The 17,311-nt window shown below is 44.9% G+C and overlaps 1 protein-coding gene across 5 annotated transcripts in view; it reads left to right on the plus strand.

The window, feature by feature from the left end:
- Window positions 1–17,311, plus strand: part of LOC106583011 (ankyrin repeat and SAM domain-containing protein 1A) — a 46,207-nt gene that overhangs the window by 9,779 nt on the left and 19,117 nt on the right. For 2 of the 5 annotated variants that reach the window (XM_014166738.2, XM_014166740.2), the window contains exon 1: window positions 13,592–15,358. In XM_014166738.2, the coding sequence (XP_014022213.2) occupies window positions 14,879–15,358 (480 nt within the window). In that variant the 5' untranslated portion in view covers window positions 13,592–14,878. Of the gene's footprint in view, window positions 1–13,591; window positions 15,359–17,311 lie in introns of those variants that run through there. The other 3 variants (XM_014166739.2, XM_014166742.2, XM_014166741.2) reach the window with 3 other exon arrangements.

Genomic DNA, 17,311 nt, shown 5'->3' on the forward strand with positions numbered 1-17,311 from the left:
ATGCAAGATCTCACCTCGTGGAGTTGCAATGATCATGAGAACGGTGAGGAATCAGCCCAGAACTACACGGGAGGATCTTGTCAATGATCTCAAGGCAGCTGGGACCATAGTCACAAAGAAAACAATTGGTAACACACTACGCCGTGAAGAACTGAAATCCTGCAGCGCCCGCAAGCTCCCCCTGCTCAAGAATACATATACAGGCCCGTCTGAAGTCTGCCAATGAACATCTGAATGACTCAGAGGACAACTGGTGAAAGTGTTGTGGTCAGATGAGACCAAAATGGAGCTCTTTGACATCAACTCAACTCGCTGTGTTTGGAGGAGGAGGAATGCTGCCTATGACCCCAAGAACACCATCTCCACCGTCAAACATGGAGGTGGAAACATTATGCTTTGGGGGCGTTTTTCTGCTAAGGGGACAGGACAACTTCACCGCATCAAAGGGCGGATGGATGGGGCCATGTACCGTCAAATCTTGGGTGAGAACCTCCTTCCCTCAGCCAGGGCATTGAAAATGGGTCGTGGATGGGTATTCCAGCATTACAATGACCCAAAACACACGGCCAAGGCAACAAAGGAGTGGCTCAAGAAGAAGCACATTAAGGTCCTAGAGTGGCCTAGCGAGTCTCCAGACCTTAATCCCATAGAAAATCTGTGGAGGGAACTGAAGGTTCGAGTTGCCAAATGTCAGCCTCGAAACCTTAATGACTTGGAGAAGATCTGCAAAGAGGAGTGGGACAAAATCCCTCCTGAGATGTGTGCAAACCTGATGGCCAACTACAAGAAACATCTGACCTCTGTGATTGCCAACAAGGGTTTTGCCACCAAGTACTAAACCATGTTTTGCAGAGGGGTCAAATACTTATTTCCCTCATTAAAATGTAAATCATTTTATAACATTTTTGACATGCGTTTTTCTGGATCTTTTTGTTGTTATTCTGTCTCTCACTGTTCAAATAAACCTACTACTAAAATGATAGACTGATCATTTCTTTGTAAGTGGGCAAACGTACAAAATCAGCAGGGGATCAAATACTTTTTCCCCCCGCTGTATATAGACTTTTTTTCTACTGTGTCATTGACTTGTTTATTGTGTTATTGGCTTATTTATTTTTTATTCCATGTGTAACTCTGTGTTGTTGTCTGTCTCACACTGCTTTGCTTTATCTTGGCCAGGTCGCAGTTGTAAATGAGAACTTGTTCTCAACTAGCCTACCTGGTTAAATAAAGGTGAAATAAAAAATTACAATTAAATTGGTGGATGGTAAAGTCGATATGCTTGGTGTACATATCCTGGAAAAGTTGAGCGAAGTTGCAACAATACATTTTGATAGAAAACTTAGCAAAATAGATAGAATCTTGAAACCGTGGTGAGGGAAACACCTATCCATTTACTGGAAGATTACCCTGATTAATTCTCTAGTGCTATCACAGTTTACATATTTCTTCATGGCTCTAATGACTCCAGGAGAGTCCTTTTCAAACCATGCGAGAACAAAACTATTTCACTTTACTTGGAATGGCAAACCAGATTAAGTTAAACGAGCATATTTACATAATGAAAAGGAGTTTTGATATTAAGGCTTTAAATCTCTCTCATAAAGCCTCCATTGTACCAACAATGTATCTAAATCCAAACTGGTTTTCGACTAAGAGAGGCCCATCCATTGTTTAAGATTGGGCTCTTTGCCTTTTTGCAGATGAAAACTTTAATTTTTAGGTGGATTGACAATGGATCCCTGTTTAAAGTATCGTCCTTTTAATAATAAGTCATACAGAGTTGGGTACAATTTCAATTTCATCCTCCAGAAAAGGCATATCTAATATTACAGCTAATAATATGGCTAAACTCTAATCTATTGATAGAAACAATATATATATATATTTATTTTTTATTTTTTTTACCTTTATTTAACCAGGTAGACTAGTTGAGAACAAGTTCTCATTTACAATTGCGACCTGGCCAAGATAAAGCAAAGCAGTTTGACACATACAACAACACAGAGTTACACATGGAGTAAAACAAACATACAGTCAATAACACAGTAGAAAAATAAGTCTATATACAATGTAAGCAAATGAGGTGTGATAAGGGAGGTAAAGGCAAAAAAGGCCATCGTGGCGAAGTGCATACAATATAGCAAGTAAAACACTGGAATGGTAGATTTGCAGTGGAAGAAAGTGCAATGTAGAAATAGAAATAATGGGGTGCAAAGGAGCTAAATAAATAAATAAATACAGTAGGGAAAGAGGTAGTTGTTTGGGCTAAATTATAGATGGGCTATGTACAGGTGCAGTAATCTGTGAGCTGCTCTGACAGCTGGTGCTTAAAGCTAGTGAGGGAGATAAGTGTTTCCAGTTTCAGAGATTTTTGTAGTTCGTTCCAGTCATTGGCAGCAGAGAACTGGAAGGAGAGGTGGCCGAAGGAGGAATTGGCTTTGGGGGTGACCAGTGAGATATACCTGCTGGAGCGCGTGCTACAGGTGGGTGCTGCTATGGTGACCAGCGAGCTGAGATAAGGGGGGACTTTACCTAGCAGGGTCTTGTAGATGACCTGGAGCCAGTGGGTTTGGCGATGAGTATGAAGTGAGGGCCAGCCAACGAGAGCGTACAGGTCGCAGTGGTGGGTAGTATATGGGGCTTTGGTGAAAATCAGAACAACAGTTTTCAGCTGTGCTAACATAATTGCAAAATGGTTTTCTAATGATCAATTAGCCTTTTAAAATGATAAACTTGGAGTAGCTAACACAACATGCCTTTGGAACACAGGAGTGATGGTTGCTGATAATGGGCCTCTGTTCGCCTATGTAGATATTCCATAAAAAACTGTCGTTTCTAGGTACAATGGTCATTTACAACATTAACAATGCCTACACTGTATTTCTGATCAATTTCATGTTATTTTAATGACCAAAAATGTAGATATTTTTTTCAAAAACAAGGACATTTTTAAATGACCCCGAACTTTTGAATGGTATTGTACACTGCTCAAAAAAATAAAGGGAACACTTAAACAACACAAAGTAACTCCAAGTCAATCACACTTCTGTGAAATCAAACTGTCCACTTAGGAAGCAACACTGATTGACAATACATTTCACATGCTGTTGTGCAAATGGAATAGACAACAGGTGGAAATTATAGGCAATAAGCAAGACACCCCCAATAAAGGTGTGGTTCTGCAGGTGGGGACCACAGACCACAGACCACTTCTCAGTTCCTATGCTCAGTTCCTGGCTGATATTTTGGTCACTTTTGAATGCTGGCGGTGCTTTCACTCTAGTGGTAGCATAAGACGGAGTCTACAACCCACACAAGTGGCTCACGTAGTGCAACTCATCCAGGATGGCACATCAATGCGAGCTGTGGCAAGAAGGTTTGCTGTGTCTGTCAGCGTAGTGTCCAGGGCATGGAGGTGCTACCAGGAGACAGGCCAGTACATCAGGAGACATGGAGGAGGCCGTAGGAGGGCAACAACCCAGCAGCAGGACCGCTACCTCTGCCTTTGTGCAAGGAGGAGCAGGAGAAGCACTGCCAGAGCCCTGCAAAATGACCTCCAGCAGGCCACAAATGTGCATGTGTCTGCTCAAACGGTCAGAAACAGACTCCATGAGGGTGGTATGAGGGCCCGACATCCACAGGTGGGGGTTGTGCTTACAGCCCAACACCGTGCAGGACGTTTGGCATTTGCCAGAGAACACCAAGATTGGCAAATTCGCCACTGGCGCCCTGTGCTCTTCACAGATGAAAGCAGGTTCACACTGAGCACGTGACAGACGTGGAGAACGTTCTGCTGCCTGCAACATCCTCCAGCATGACCGGTTTGGTGGTGGGTCAGTCATGGTGTGGGGTGGCATTTCTTTGGGGGGCCGCACAGCCCTCCATGTGCTAGCCAGAGGTAGCCTGACAGCCATTAGGTACCGAGATGAGATCCTCAGACCCCTTGTGAGACCATATGCTGGTGCGGTTGGCCCTGGGTTCCTCCTAATGCAAGACAATGCTAGACCTCATGTGGCTGGAGTGTGTCAGCAGTTCCTGCAAGAGGAAGGCATTGATGCTATGGACTGGCCCGCCCATTCCCCAGACCTGAATCCAATTGAGCACATCTGGGACATCATGTCTCGCTCCATCCACCAACGCCACGTTGCACCACAGACTGTCCAGGAGTTGGTGGATGCTTTAGTCCAGGTCCGGGAGGAGATCCCTCAGGAGACCATCCGCCACCTCATCAGGAGCATGCCCAGGCATTGTAGGGAGGTCATACAGGCACGTGGAGGCCACACACACTACTGAGCCTCATTTTGACTTGTTTTAAGGACATTACATCAAAGTTGGATCAGCCTGTAGTGTGGTTTTCCACTTTAATTTTGAGTGTGACTCCAAATCCAGAACTCCATGGGTTGATAAATTGGATTACCATTGATTATTTTTGTGTGATTTTGTTGTCAGCACATTCAACTATGTATAGAAAAAAGTATTTAATAAGAATATTTCTATCATTCAGATCTATGATGTGTTGTTTAAGTGTTCCCTTTATTTATAATATTTATGAAGAACAGTGTAAACAAGGACGGTAAAATTATGTCACACAAGCAACTAACAACAGTGTATGAAGGTATAAGACAAAATTCTAACCAGCTCATCACGGCTCTTCCACAAAATTGGAAGAGACAATTACTTCAAGAAGAAATTAAAGAATTTGTTTTTCTGCCACCCATTAAAAGTCATTAAAGGCTTAAAATGATTAGTATAAATCGAAAAATGTATCAGTTTCACTTAAAATGTTTTATACCAATGTCGTATAAAATTCAAGTTGGCATCGGGTCTATGAACTGATATATAAAACAACAATTGATTCATAAATCTGTTCGTTTCAATTTAAGCTATTATATCAAATACTTGCTCCAAAAAGAATGCTCAATATATGGGGCATTGAACCATGAGGAAACAGAGCATATTTTCTGGTACTGTCCATCGGTAGCTCGCTTTTGGAGTCAGGTCCAGGAATGGTTGTTATGCCGTAATATCAGGGTCTGCAAACTGTATTCCTTAGGGGATCTGAAAAAACACGATCAGTCAATGGGAAATATCATTATACTCTTGGTTAAAGTATTTATTTTCAGGGCAATATCTGTAAAAAAACAAACAAATAGGGAGGTTCAGGACCATCGTAAGACATCACAGTGAAATGGAGGGATGTATTGCAAAAGGAAATAGCAAAATTGCAATATACTGGGACAGATGGGTTCATCTGTGGACATCGGAGGGTTGGAGTTAAGATCACAATGATTGGTGGACTGGCCGCAGTGGGTGAAAATCCAGAACTTGAAAAAAAGGAAATTAGGAATATATATGTATTTATGTACCTTAAATGTGAGTGAAAATAGCTGTCAGTAGCAGTAAAAGTATTGTTGTCTGTTAGTTTACTCCAATCAGGGTAGGGGTTGGTAGGGTTGGGGAAAAAAAGTATAAATAATTTTAAAAAATATATATATATTGGGATTAGAAATGATGCAAACGATTAAATTGATAGTACCCACAATCTGAAATATTAAAGCTGATCTACCCCCTCCGCCCCCAAAAAAGTACTATAAAATAAAAAATAATACGAAGATTTGTTTCCCCCATAAATCGAAAACAAGCCAATGTGTCATTAGTTGTGTGTGCAACTTCTGTCATCTGTATGGGGTTTTTGTGGGGTGAAGTGTATTAACACTTTAAAATAAATCTAATTTAAAACTCACTTGACTGTCATTTTTCCTGTGCTGTGTCTCAATAGTGGCTGAATTGATGCTCTGCTTCATCGAGTCTGTCCTTCAGGCTGCGCTCAGGGGGAAGCCAACTGGCAATGGCTGAATTTGTTAAGATTACATTCCCAACTTGATATATGGTATCTCCATTGCGTAACAGCCTCGCTTAGATCCCTCTATAAGACTATGTACCTCAGTGAATTATGGGTCATTTTCCTATGATGATTTTTTGTAAACTCATATTGATAATGACACTCTTTAGGCTTAATGTTGTAACATGTATTGTAGGTGGGTCTAATGTACAGTATCATATGAATTAATTTGCAGAAATAGCTAGCTACCTACTGTAGGCTCACTGTGCTGGGGTCTTTTTCATAACATCATACAGCACAGATGCCTCCCTCTGATGATGTGTGCCCATTACACTGAACAGGCCTCAGTCATAACGTCCATAAAAGGTCCTTGATACATAATTTATTATCATTAGTCATAACCACTGTCATGAAACTCAGCAATTTAGTTTTTCCTCTCCTTGTCACGGGTGTCATAGGGATTAGACCAAAATGCAGCGGGAATGTATATACTCACCTTCTTTTATTCGGCAGAAAGAAGGGAAACCAAAACAAAACACACGTATACAAAAATAATGACGATAACAGTCTTGTCAGGCTCACAGCTAAACAAGAAACAACTACCCACAAAATCCCATAGAAAAACACCCCTCTTAAATAGGACCTTCAATTAGAAGCAACTAGGAGCAGCTGCTTCCAATTGAAGGTCAACCCAACAAACATCACATAGAAATAGATATACTAGAACTAACATAGAAATAGACTAACAAAGAACATAGCCCAACAAACCCCGAAACACTCTAAACAAACACCCCTCTTAAAATATGAACATATCCCAACAAACCCCGAAACACTCTAAACAAACACCCCCTGCCACGTCCTGACCAAACTACAATAACAAATAACCCCTTATACTGGTCAGGACGTGACAGTACCCCCCCCAAAGGTGCAGACCCCGGATGCACCTTAAACAAAAACCCCAAAATGAACCCAAAACAAAAATAATTCCAAACTAAAGGGAGGGAAGGGAGGGTGGGTGTTCTTGTCCACCCCCGCTAAATACTTATTAAATTTTACCCCTCCCGAAGTCTCTGGGCTATGGCGCATCGCTGAAGACCTCGGGCTGATGTGCGTCGCTGGAGACCTTGGGCTGATGCACGTCGCTGGAGACCTCGGGCTGAAGGGCGACTCTGGGAGCTCCGGACTGTAGGGCGACTCTGGCTGCGCCGATTCCGGACTGCAGGGCGACTCTCTCGGTTCCGGACTGTGGGTTGTCTCTCTCGGTTCCGGACTGTGGGCCATCTCTCTCGGGTTCCGGACTGTGGGCCGTCTCTCTCGGTTCCGGACTGTGGGCCGTCTCTCTCTGCTCTGGACTGTGGGCCGTCTCTCTCTGCTCCGGACTGTGGGCCGTCTCTCTCTGCTCCGGACTGTGGGCCGTCTCTCTCGGCTCCGGACTGTGGGCCGTCTCTGCTGGCTCCGGACTGTGGGCCGTCTCTCTACGGGGCACTGTCGCCGGAAGCTCTGGACGGGGCACTGTCGCCGGACACTCTGGACGAGGCACTGTCGCCGGACACTCTGGACGAGGCACTGTCGCCGGACACTCTGGACGAGGCACTGTCGCCGGACACTCTGGACGAGGCACTGTCGCCGGACACTCTGGACGAGGCACTGTCGCCGGACACTCTGGACGAGGCACTGTCGCCGGACACTCTGGACGAGGCACTGTCGCCGGACACTCTGGACGAGGCACTGTCGCCGGACACTCTGGACGAGGCACTGTCGCCGGACACTCTGGACGAGGCACTGTCGCCGGACACTCTGAACAGGGCACTGTCGCCGGACACTCTGAACAGGGCACTGTTGCCGGAAGCTCTGGACGGGGACTGCGCACTGAAGGTCTGATGCATGGGGCTGGCTTAGGAAGTGCCAGACTAGGGACACGCACCTCAGGGCTAGTGCGAGGAGCAAGAGCAGGACGAGCTGGACTGGGCTGACGCACTGGAGGCCTGGTGCGTGGGGCTGGTAGTGGAGATACCAGACTGGAGACATGCACCCCAAGGCTAGTGCGAGGAGTGGGAACAGGACGTACTAGACTGGGCTGACGCACTGGAGGCCTGGTGCGTGGCGCTGGCTTTGGAGGCGCCAGACTAGAGACACGCACCTCAGGGCTAGTGCGAGGAGCAGGTACTGGATACACCGGGCCATGAGTAGGCACTGGAGGTCTGGAGCGCACCTCCTGCACAACCCGTCCTGGCTGGATGGTAATAGTAGCCCTGCACGAGCGGAGTGCTGGCACAGGGCGAACTGGGCTGTGCAGAGGCCTGATGGCTGCCGTGCGTAGAGCAGGCGTAGGGTAGCCTGGGCCTAGGAGGCGCACTGGTGGCCAGATGTGCTGCACAGGCATCCTCCTTCCAGGCTGGATGCCCACTCTAGCACGGCACTTGCGAGGGGCTGGGATCGCTCGCGCCGGACTGTGCGTGCGCATGGGCGAGATCGTGTCGCACTTCCGTATACACCGGTGCTCTCCACTCCATACGCTCCCCATAATAAGCATGGGGAGTTGGCTTAGCGCTCACCCTCGGCCCAGCCAAACTACCCGTGTGCCCCCCCCAAAAAATTTTGGGGGCTGCCTCTCGCACTTGCCTCTCGGTACGTATAATGCCTCATAATAGCGCCGCTCCACCTTGGCTGCCTTCAGCTCCTCCTTAGGGCGCCGATACTCCCCAGCCTGGTGCCAAGGTCCTGCCCCATCCAGAATCTCTTCCCATGTCCATGACTCCACAGAGCTCTGCTGCTGCTCCTTCCTCCGCTGCTTGGTCCGTTTGTGGTGGGTAGTTCTGTCACGGGTGTCGTAGGGATTAGACCTAAATGCAGCGGGAATGTGTGTACTCATCTTCTTTTATTCGGCAGAAAGAAGGGAAACCAAAACATAACACACGTATACAAAAATAACGACGATAACAGTCTTGTCAGGCACACAGCTAAACAAGAAACAACTACCCACAAAATCCCATAGATAAACACCCCTCTTAAATAGGACCTTCAATTAGAAGCAACTAGGAGCAGCTGCTTCCAATTGAAGGTCAACCCAACAAACACCACATAGAAATAGATATACTAGAACTAACATAGAAATAGACTAACAAAGAACATAGCCCAACAAACCCCGAAACACTAAACAAACACCCCTCTTAAAATATGACCATAGCCCAACAAACCCCGAAACACTCTAAACAAACACCCACTGCCACATCTTGACCAAACTACAATAACAAATAACCCCTTATACTGGTCAGGACGTAACACTCCTTCACTTAAAAATATATATTTTATCCCAATTTCTTGATACCACTGGATATTGTTGATGTAGATGGTGCTACTAGACTAGTTCTGTATTTACGTTTGTCATACAGAGGACTTAGCAGGAACCTGTCACAGATTTAGCTGAGTCATAGCTTGCTGATTTTATCTCCTGATTGTACTCAGGCTTATTACTCTGTCATTGGACTTGGAGAGGGGGAGAGAGGGGATGGGACAATGCCCCCCCCCCACCCCAAGGGAGAGAGGGGGAGAGAATGAGGGAGGGAGGGAGAAGCTAAATTGTCACTCTTCTACCCTCCCTTATCCCACCATTGTAAAATAGCTCCATTTCCCCCCATTCCTTCCATCCCTCTCTCTCCCATTCCTCCCATCCCCCTCTCTCCATAGATCATTTCCCAGGGATGGCCTGGAGCCAAGTTGTGCTAATTAATTCTAAACTATACGATTTTTTAATATGAGACTGCTGTGCCAAGTTGCCTCTAGAAACATCCCTGCAATTCCATGTGGCATTTTGAATGCTTAAGCATTGTGCTGTTTGCATTTGTGGTTTGAAGGTGCTTCAATTGTCTGTTACATGAGCATTGAGTAAATGAGCTTAAAGGGAGCAGGGAGAGAGAGAGCGCTTTCCTAACAACACAGAGGAGACATCCTGCAGCTCAGTTTGTGTATGCCATTCTTCTGACGTTCAAAGGAATAGAGTCCGTCTTCCATTCCCGTGAATTAATTCAACTCTGCGGCTCATTTTGGTAGAGTTGTTGATGTGTTGACAGGGAGCAAATATTCCTCTCACGCTGATAAAATAGGCAGTGCTTCATCTAGGCAGTAGAGCATTTACCTCTCCCTAAATAGGTCTGTCTGGTTTCCCTCTGAGCCAAGTCTAGACCTAGGTAGCTTTCTCTTTCCCTATGCAAAGCACACTAGCCCAAATTGGATGTCAAGACCCATTTACCAGGCTGAGCTGGTGACCCAGTTCCCCCTAACAGTAACAGGAGCGATGGAGTGACCCTCTGTCAGTCAGTAATTAGGCTCGCTGGTCCCTGGGAGGGGTTGTCGTCCCAAATGAATGGCTGTAATTGGGTGGTGAGGGTTGGTATTTTATACAGGCGTTGTTTGAGTGATATAGTAAAGGAGCTGACATGGGTGAAGCTTGGGGGGAAGGGGGAAAGGAGAGGGGTCTGACGGAAACATAATGAGTGTTCTCCAATCTTTCCTATTTTTCATTACCATCTTATCTCCCCCACATGCACATTTCATCACCTTCACTATTCATCTTCTTCTGTGTGTCTCTTTTCTGTCTTCTCCTTTTCTCTCCCCCTCCCTTTCTCTCTATCTCAGAGTGTGTCTAATAGGAGGGCTGTCTGTTCTTGATTATGAATTATAAGCATTAGCTCTTGCTCTTAGCTTGGATGTGTGGTCACAAAGACAGGGCCCAGATTCACAAAACACTTCTTAGGCTAAAACTTAAGAAGCTTCTTAAGAAAAAAAATAAGCAGTTCATAAGATTGTTTGTAAGTGCAATTCCTCCACAATATCTTAAGATTTCATGATTTTCTTACGAACCTCTCAAATATCTTCTTACAAACTTCTTAAATATCTTCTTAAGATGATTCTCGCTTGGCAACCAATTTAGCTAGCTATCTAGCTAGCAATGGCAATCATGTTAGCATATTTCATTCTGAGATTACAATTCTAAAACATGCTCTTGATTTTCAAATATTAATACTGAATCTTTCAGATGAAGTTTGTGAGTGAATTAAACAATTGCTTTCATTAGCTTATTTTCTCACTGCCCTGAGTTTATGACAAGGGTTTAGCTATCTTGGAATTAAAAACATTTCCAAGAGCAAATCCAAGAGCTTTCTTTTCAAGAATCGAATTTCTTCTTAACTTTTTGCTTAAGGAGAAACATAAGAAATAACGCAAGAACATTTCCAATAACCTTTTTGAAGAATAGGAACTTTGCTCAACTTTCTAAGTCTATAGTTAAGAAAATATTGCAGTTAAGAAGGTTTTGTGAATCTGGGCCCTGACCTTTGCCTGATCGTTAAGGCACAGCAACTGGGTCACAGCTGGCCAATTATGGCAGGAGCTCAATCGATTGCTCCTCACTTTGCTTCTGTAACCATCACTTCTCCTCCTCTGGCCAGCTGGCTGGGGATGTGATGTGTGAGGTGTTCACAGGCAGACTGAAAGCCTGAATAATTACCCTATGCCTGCAGCTGCATCCAGATAACACTAGTGATGGAAGCAGTAAGCAGCCCTGCGTAGGTGGGTGCTAATGCCTATTTGGATTTATGTCAATAGAAGTCTGTGTGCCCATTTGTATCATCCTGTTGCATTTCACTGTATGATTCCAGCAGTAATCTGACCTGTAAACTTCATGCATCAACTGTTTTATTCCAAAAACAGTTTGTGATATGTGCTAACATGAAAACAGAAGTTCATGGAATATGTCTCTCCGGTCATCTTGTAGAATGGGGGGTATCTAATGACAAGGACTTGAGAGTCACTATGTTTGACAGTATGAGAGTCACTCTGTTTAAGCACTGTGTGTATGCGGGTGTGCGTCCGTGCGAGTGTGTGCGCAGGTGTGCATGTGTGAGTGAGCGCTGCACTGACTTGAATAAGTGTTGCCCCCAAGTCCTATCATCAAAGAGAAATGTAAATGAGTTAAAGCCAGCTGCTAATAAGCTAGCGCTTGAAAATTGTCTTTGTTTTAATATCCCTTGTTAAGCACTGGGAAGCCAAGATTTGAAATCACTGTCCATGTAAACTCAGCAAAAAAATAAACATCCCTTTTTCAGGACCCTGTCTTTCAAAGATAATTCATAAATATCCAAATAACTTCACAGATCTTCATTGTAAAGGGTTTAAACACTGTTTCCCATGCTTGTTCAATGAACCATAAACAATTAATGAACATGTACCTGTGGAACGGTTGTTAAGACACTAACAGATTACAGACGGTAGGCAATTAAGGTCACAGTTATGAAAACTTAGGACACTAAAGAAGCCTTTCTACTGACTCTGAAAAACACCAAAAGAAAGATGCCCAGGGACCCTGCTCATCTGATCTGTGTGAACGTGCCTTAGGCATGCTGCAAGGAGGCATGAGGACTGCACATGTGGCCAGGGCAATAAATTGCAATGTCTGTACTGTGAGACGCCTAAGACAGTGCTACAGGGAGACAGGACAGACAGCTGATCGTCCTCACAGTGGCAGACCACGTGTAACAACACCTGCACAGGATTGGTACATCCGAACATCACACCTGCGGGACAGGTACAGGATTGCAACAACAACTGACCGAGTTACACCAGGAATGCACAATCCCTCCATCAGTGCTCAGACTGTCCGCAATAGGCTGAGAGAGGCTGGACTGAGGGCTTGTAGGCCTGTTGTAAGGCAGGTCTTCACCAAACGTCACCGGCAACAATGTCGCCTATGGGCACAAACCCACCGTCGCTGGACCAGACAGGACTGGCAAAAAGTGCTCTTCACTGACGAGTCATGGTTTTGTCTCACCAGGGGTGATGGTCGGATTCGCGTTTATCGTCGAAGGAATGAGCGTTACACCGAGGCCTGTACTCTGGAGCGGGATCGATTTGGAGCTGGAGGGTCCGTCATGGTCTGGGGCAGTGTGTCACAGCATCATCGGACTGAGCTTGTTGTCTTTGAAGGCAATCTCAATGCTGTGTGTTACAGGGAAGACATCCTCCTCCCTCATGTGGTACCCTTCCTGCAGGCTCATCCTGACATGATCCTCCAGCATGACAATGACACCAGCCATACTGCTTGGTGGAAGAGTGGGGTAACATCTCACAGCAAGAACTGGCAAATCTGGTGCAGTCCATGAGGAGATCCACTGCAGTACTTAATGCAGCTGGTGGCCACACCAGATACTGACTGTTATTTTTGATTTTGACCCCCCCTTTGTTCTGGGACACATTATTCAATTTATATTAGTCACATGTCTGTGGAACTTGTTCAGTTTATTTCTCAGTTGTTGAATCTTGTTATGTTCATACAAATATTTACACATGTTAAGTTTGCTGAAAATAAACGCAGTTGACAGTGAGAGGATGTTTCTTTTTCTGCTGAGTTTAGAACGGGAGAAGGGGAAAAACCTACATACCATATTTATTCCATACAGAGGTCTGTGATCTGGGGCTCCCAGATCTGTTCCCTGCCTCTGATGGTGGTGTCCTTTCTGCACTAGCAAGATCAGAGGGCCTCTGTGCAATTCTAATCAGTGCAGAGGGTGGGAAGAGAGAACGACTGTATGGTAGAGGTAAAGTAGAGAGACAGACTATGTGGTAGAGGGAGGAGGGTAAGAGTGGCTGTGAGCGAGAGGAGAGAGGCTATGAGTAGAGGGAGAGGGAGGGTGAGAGAGAGCGAGAGACTGTGAGGTAGAGAGAGAGGGAGGGGGATTGATATAGTGAGAGTGTGAGGCAGAGAGAGATAGAGGAAGGAACAGAGAGCTGATACGTGGAGCTGTACCCTGCTCCGTCAGGCAACATACGGCAGCCCTGCAGTGCACTGAGACTATGTGAATGAGGGAATGTGATAGAGAGCAAGAAAGAGAGCAGAAGAGAGAGAGCAAGAGGGACAGGGTAAGAGAAATCTTGAGGGATTTGGGAAAGGGGATGACTGCCTGTTGTGGATGCAGGAAGGGCACGGTTGAGGCTGCTTTCTGGGCTCGTGAGTATCCAGCATCAGGACGTTATGCCCTGTGAGGGGAGCAGTGTGGGGAGAGTGTGAGCCGAGAGCAGCTTCTTTGTGACAGTACGTGCATCAGACAGGGGATGCAGCAAAACTCTGCCCAGAGCACAGGGGCTTCTGGAGCTAGCTGTATCCACAGCGGGGGAGAGCCAGGTGGGTGGAGGGGGCTTATCGCATGGGGAGGGGGCAAACTGAACCAAGGTGGTCCTGTGGAAATCTCAGCCAAGAGTCAAGAGGCTCACCTGCGCTCTGTTGGAACTGAGCTTGGATTTACTCGTGTGAGATATGATAAGAATGTTCTCTGAATGAGCCAGCCTCCAGAGGAGTGTCTATATGCTGGGAAGCACCAGGTTTACCACCAGGATCTCTGGGAACACCAAGGACATAGAGCCTCTTTTCACAGGCAAGCAGGTGGGCAGGCGCTGGAGTTTAATCAATGGGCTGGTAATTGAATTCTGATTTGATTCCATCAGTTTTTCATCAACAGTCGGGAGCCACAAGGGAGACCTGAGTTTTGATGTATGAGATTGGACTCTCATTCCGTTTGTGGAGTAAGAAAATAATCCTATAGAGAATATCATGATCCAGATTACATTAATACCTTACCTTATCATGGTTCTACCTTTATTCAATGAGCCACGTCAGAGCTCTCAGACAGGTTGTCCACTTAAGCCATGGGACTGAGACAGAGGTGACCAAGTGCTACAAAGTGTACTCTGTGGAGCTGTAACTTACTGTGGTTTATCATACCTTAGCGGAATATTATCTGTTTCAAGGATGATGATTATGATGATGGTTTAACCAGGACAAAGGACACAATGTGGAAGGTGATATCCAGTAATACTGTATCATTTTTGTGTGCCATTGAAAGTTATTTTGTTTAGTGCTTCGTGTACTGGAAATATTGACACATTTTTTGGCATAGGCAAAGTAACAAACACTTTTTTGTAGTCAAGGATGTACCTACCAAAGGGATCAATTTTCATGTCAGTAATTAGCTAAACATTTTTATGGAAGATGCCAGATTGGCTCAGTCAATTGAACGTGGTTATCAATATTCAAAGGGTCTACATATCCAACTCTACCTCTACCCTTGCCTGACATTGACACTCACAGTAACGACAGTGGGTGTACAGTATATCACGGCGGGCTGGTTCCACCACTATATCTCCAGTGTAAGAGTAACCGGGCCCCTCCTGCTCTGTGGGAGCTGCCCTCCCCCAGCCTGGACCCTGTCTCCTCTGCCCTGTTGGTGCTCCTGCACTCGGCTGTGCTGGCCGAGGATGATGTGGCAATGCCATGTCTCGTCCTCGGAGTGCCGCTGCTACCGGCTGAAGGGCTTTTCCCTGCTGAAGCGCTTCCCTCTCTCGGCAGATGGGGCCTGCAGCAAAGCCCTGGACCAGCCTGTGGGAGAGTGGCTGGAGCATGTGGGGCTGCCACAGTACGAGAGCAAGCTGCTGCTTAATGGCTTCGACGACCTACGCTACATGGTGAGTCAACATGTCTAAGATATTTTCTACTTTCCATCTCTCTCCATCTCCTTTTCTCCCTCTTCACTTTCTCCATCCATCTTATTCTCTCTCTCCCAGTTTCCATCTCCCTTCTATGACACAACAAAACCTATTAACATGCCATCTCATTTACAGTAAAATTCCAGTCACCACCATCCCAACTATCTTGGCAGGCTGATTTATGTTCTACAACCTCAACCCCCATGCTGGCCTAGCCAGATAGCATACAGAGTATAGCTCACCCAATCATCAGCAGATACGACAAGTGGCTCTGTTGAGGCCACAGTATGGATGTTACTTCAATTTCTGCTAACGTCAACTGCAATTCTATGAGATATATTGTGGAAAAGTTAAGATTATTTTTCAGAGGCATGAATAATTTTTGATGTAGTGACATCATGCTGTAGTGACTGTCTATTGTGATGTCATGGTCAAATTGTATACTGATTTTAAAAAATGACATTTTTGTAGTCCTGAAAAATCTTTGTGCTTCTTGTAGATGCAGAATCTTAATTTGATCACTCTTTTGTTGCTGAGAATGTTCCTACTCAGCAGGAAATGCAAAGGTGTAGTGTATTTGAGTTTTAAAAAGGCTTCTAAAGTTTGTAATTTACACAATTTACACAGACTTGATACACAAAAAAATGTTTCAATCCCTACAAAAATGTCCATTCATTATAATCCACATAATAATTCACATTTCCTGTTGCTGCAGGATTATTTTCCTGCTGTAGCAAACTGGCTCAAATTAAGATCCTTCATCTGTATGTGTCTTGTTTTTGAAAAGCATAGACAGATTCACCTGGCTGTGCTGTTCTAAAGTCTCTGGAATTATGAATGTACAAAACAACACTTACATTTCCACTGATTGCGTAACTCTGAAAAAGCTGTTGTAAAGGGTGAATAACATGGTCTTTAAAGTAAACACAATCGATCTGACAACACAGCTACTTCAGTACTGTAGTATACAGGAGGTTGCCATAGATGAGAGATTGGTCAGGGGCAACTGACTGCACCTTTTAGAGAGGTCACATAACCAATGGAAGAGGTCTGATATACTGAGTATGGACTGGGAATAGCTAGTCAGTCAGTCCAGTGTACCAATACCATAAGGTGTTTAAGACATGCTCCGGAACTTTGGCGACTAGTAAGTCTTTTTAAGCCTCCCGCTTTGGGATGGATGTGTCAATTTGTAGTTCATACATGCTTAATCTATGATCTGAATTACTGTCTAAACTCTATTAGCCACAAAATCCCTAGTTTGAAAGTGACTGTTTACTGGAAGCTGTGTAGTGCCATTTTCCCTACATTTCCCCCCACATGGGCCAGCCCCCTAGCAATTAGGGTTCTAGCCAATGAGGTTCAGCTCCTCGCTATTTGAGTGACAACTAGCAAGATGCACACACAGCAGAGCGAGAGAAAGAGCAATGACGTGGTGCACATATCTGGACATGTGATGTAATACATAATTTTTTAAAAGATATATATATTTCACCTTTACTTAACCAGGTAGGCTAGTTGAGAAAAAGTTCTCATTTGCAACTGCGACCTGGCCAAGATAAAGCAAAGCAGTGCGACACAAACAACAACACAGAGTTACATATGGAATAAACAAACATACAGTCAGTAACACAATAGAAAAAGTCTATATACAGTGTGTGCAAATAAGGTAAGATAAGGGAGGTAAGGCAATAAATAGGTCATAGTGGCGAAATAATTACAATGTAATAATTAAACACGAGTGACAGATGTGCAGAAGATGAATGTGCAAGTAGAGATACTGGGGTGCAAAGGAGCAAACAAATAAAATAAATAAATAACAGTATGGGGATGAGGTAGTTAGACGGGATATTTACAGATGGGCTATGTACAGGTGCAATGATATGTGAGCTGCTCTGACAGCTGGTGCTTAAAGTTAGTGAGGGAGACATG

The sequence above is a fragment of the Salmo salar genome, chromosome ssa22 (genome assembly GCF_905237065.1).
Source record: "Salmo salar chromosome ssa22, Ssal_v3.1, whole genome shotgun sequence".
Lineage (NCBI taxonomy): Eukaryota > Metazoa > Chordata > Actinopteri > Salmoniformes > Salmonidae > Salmo > Salmo salar.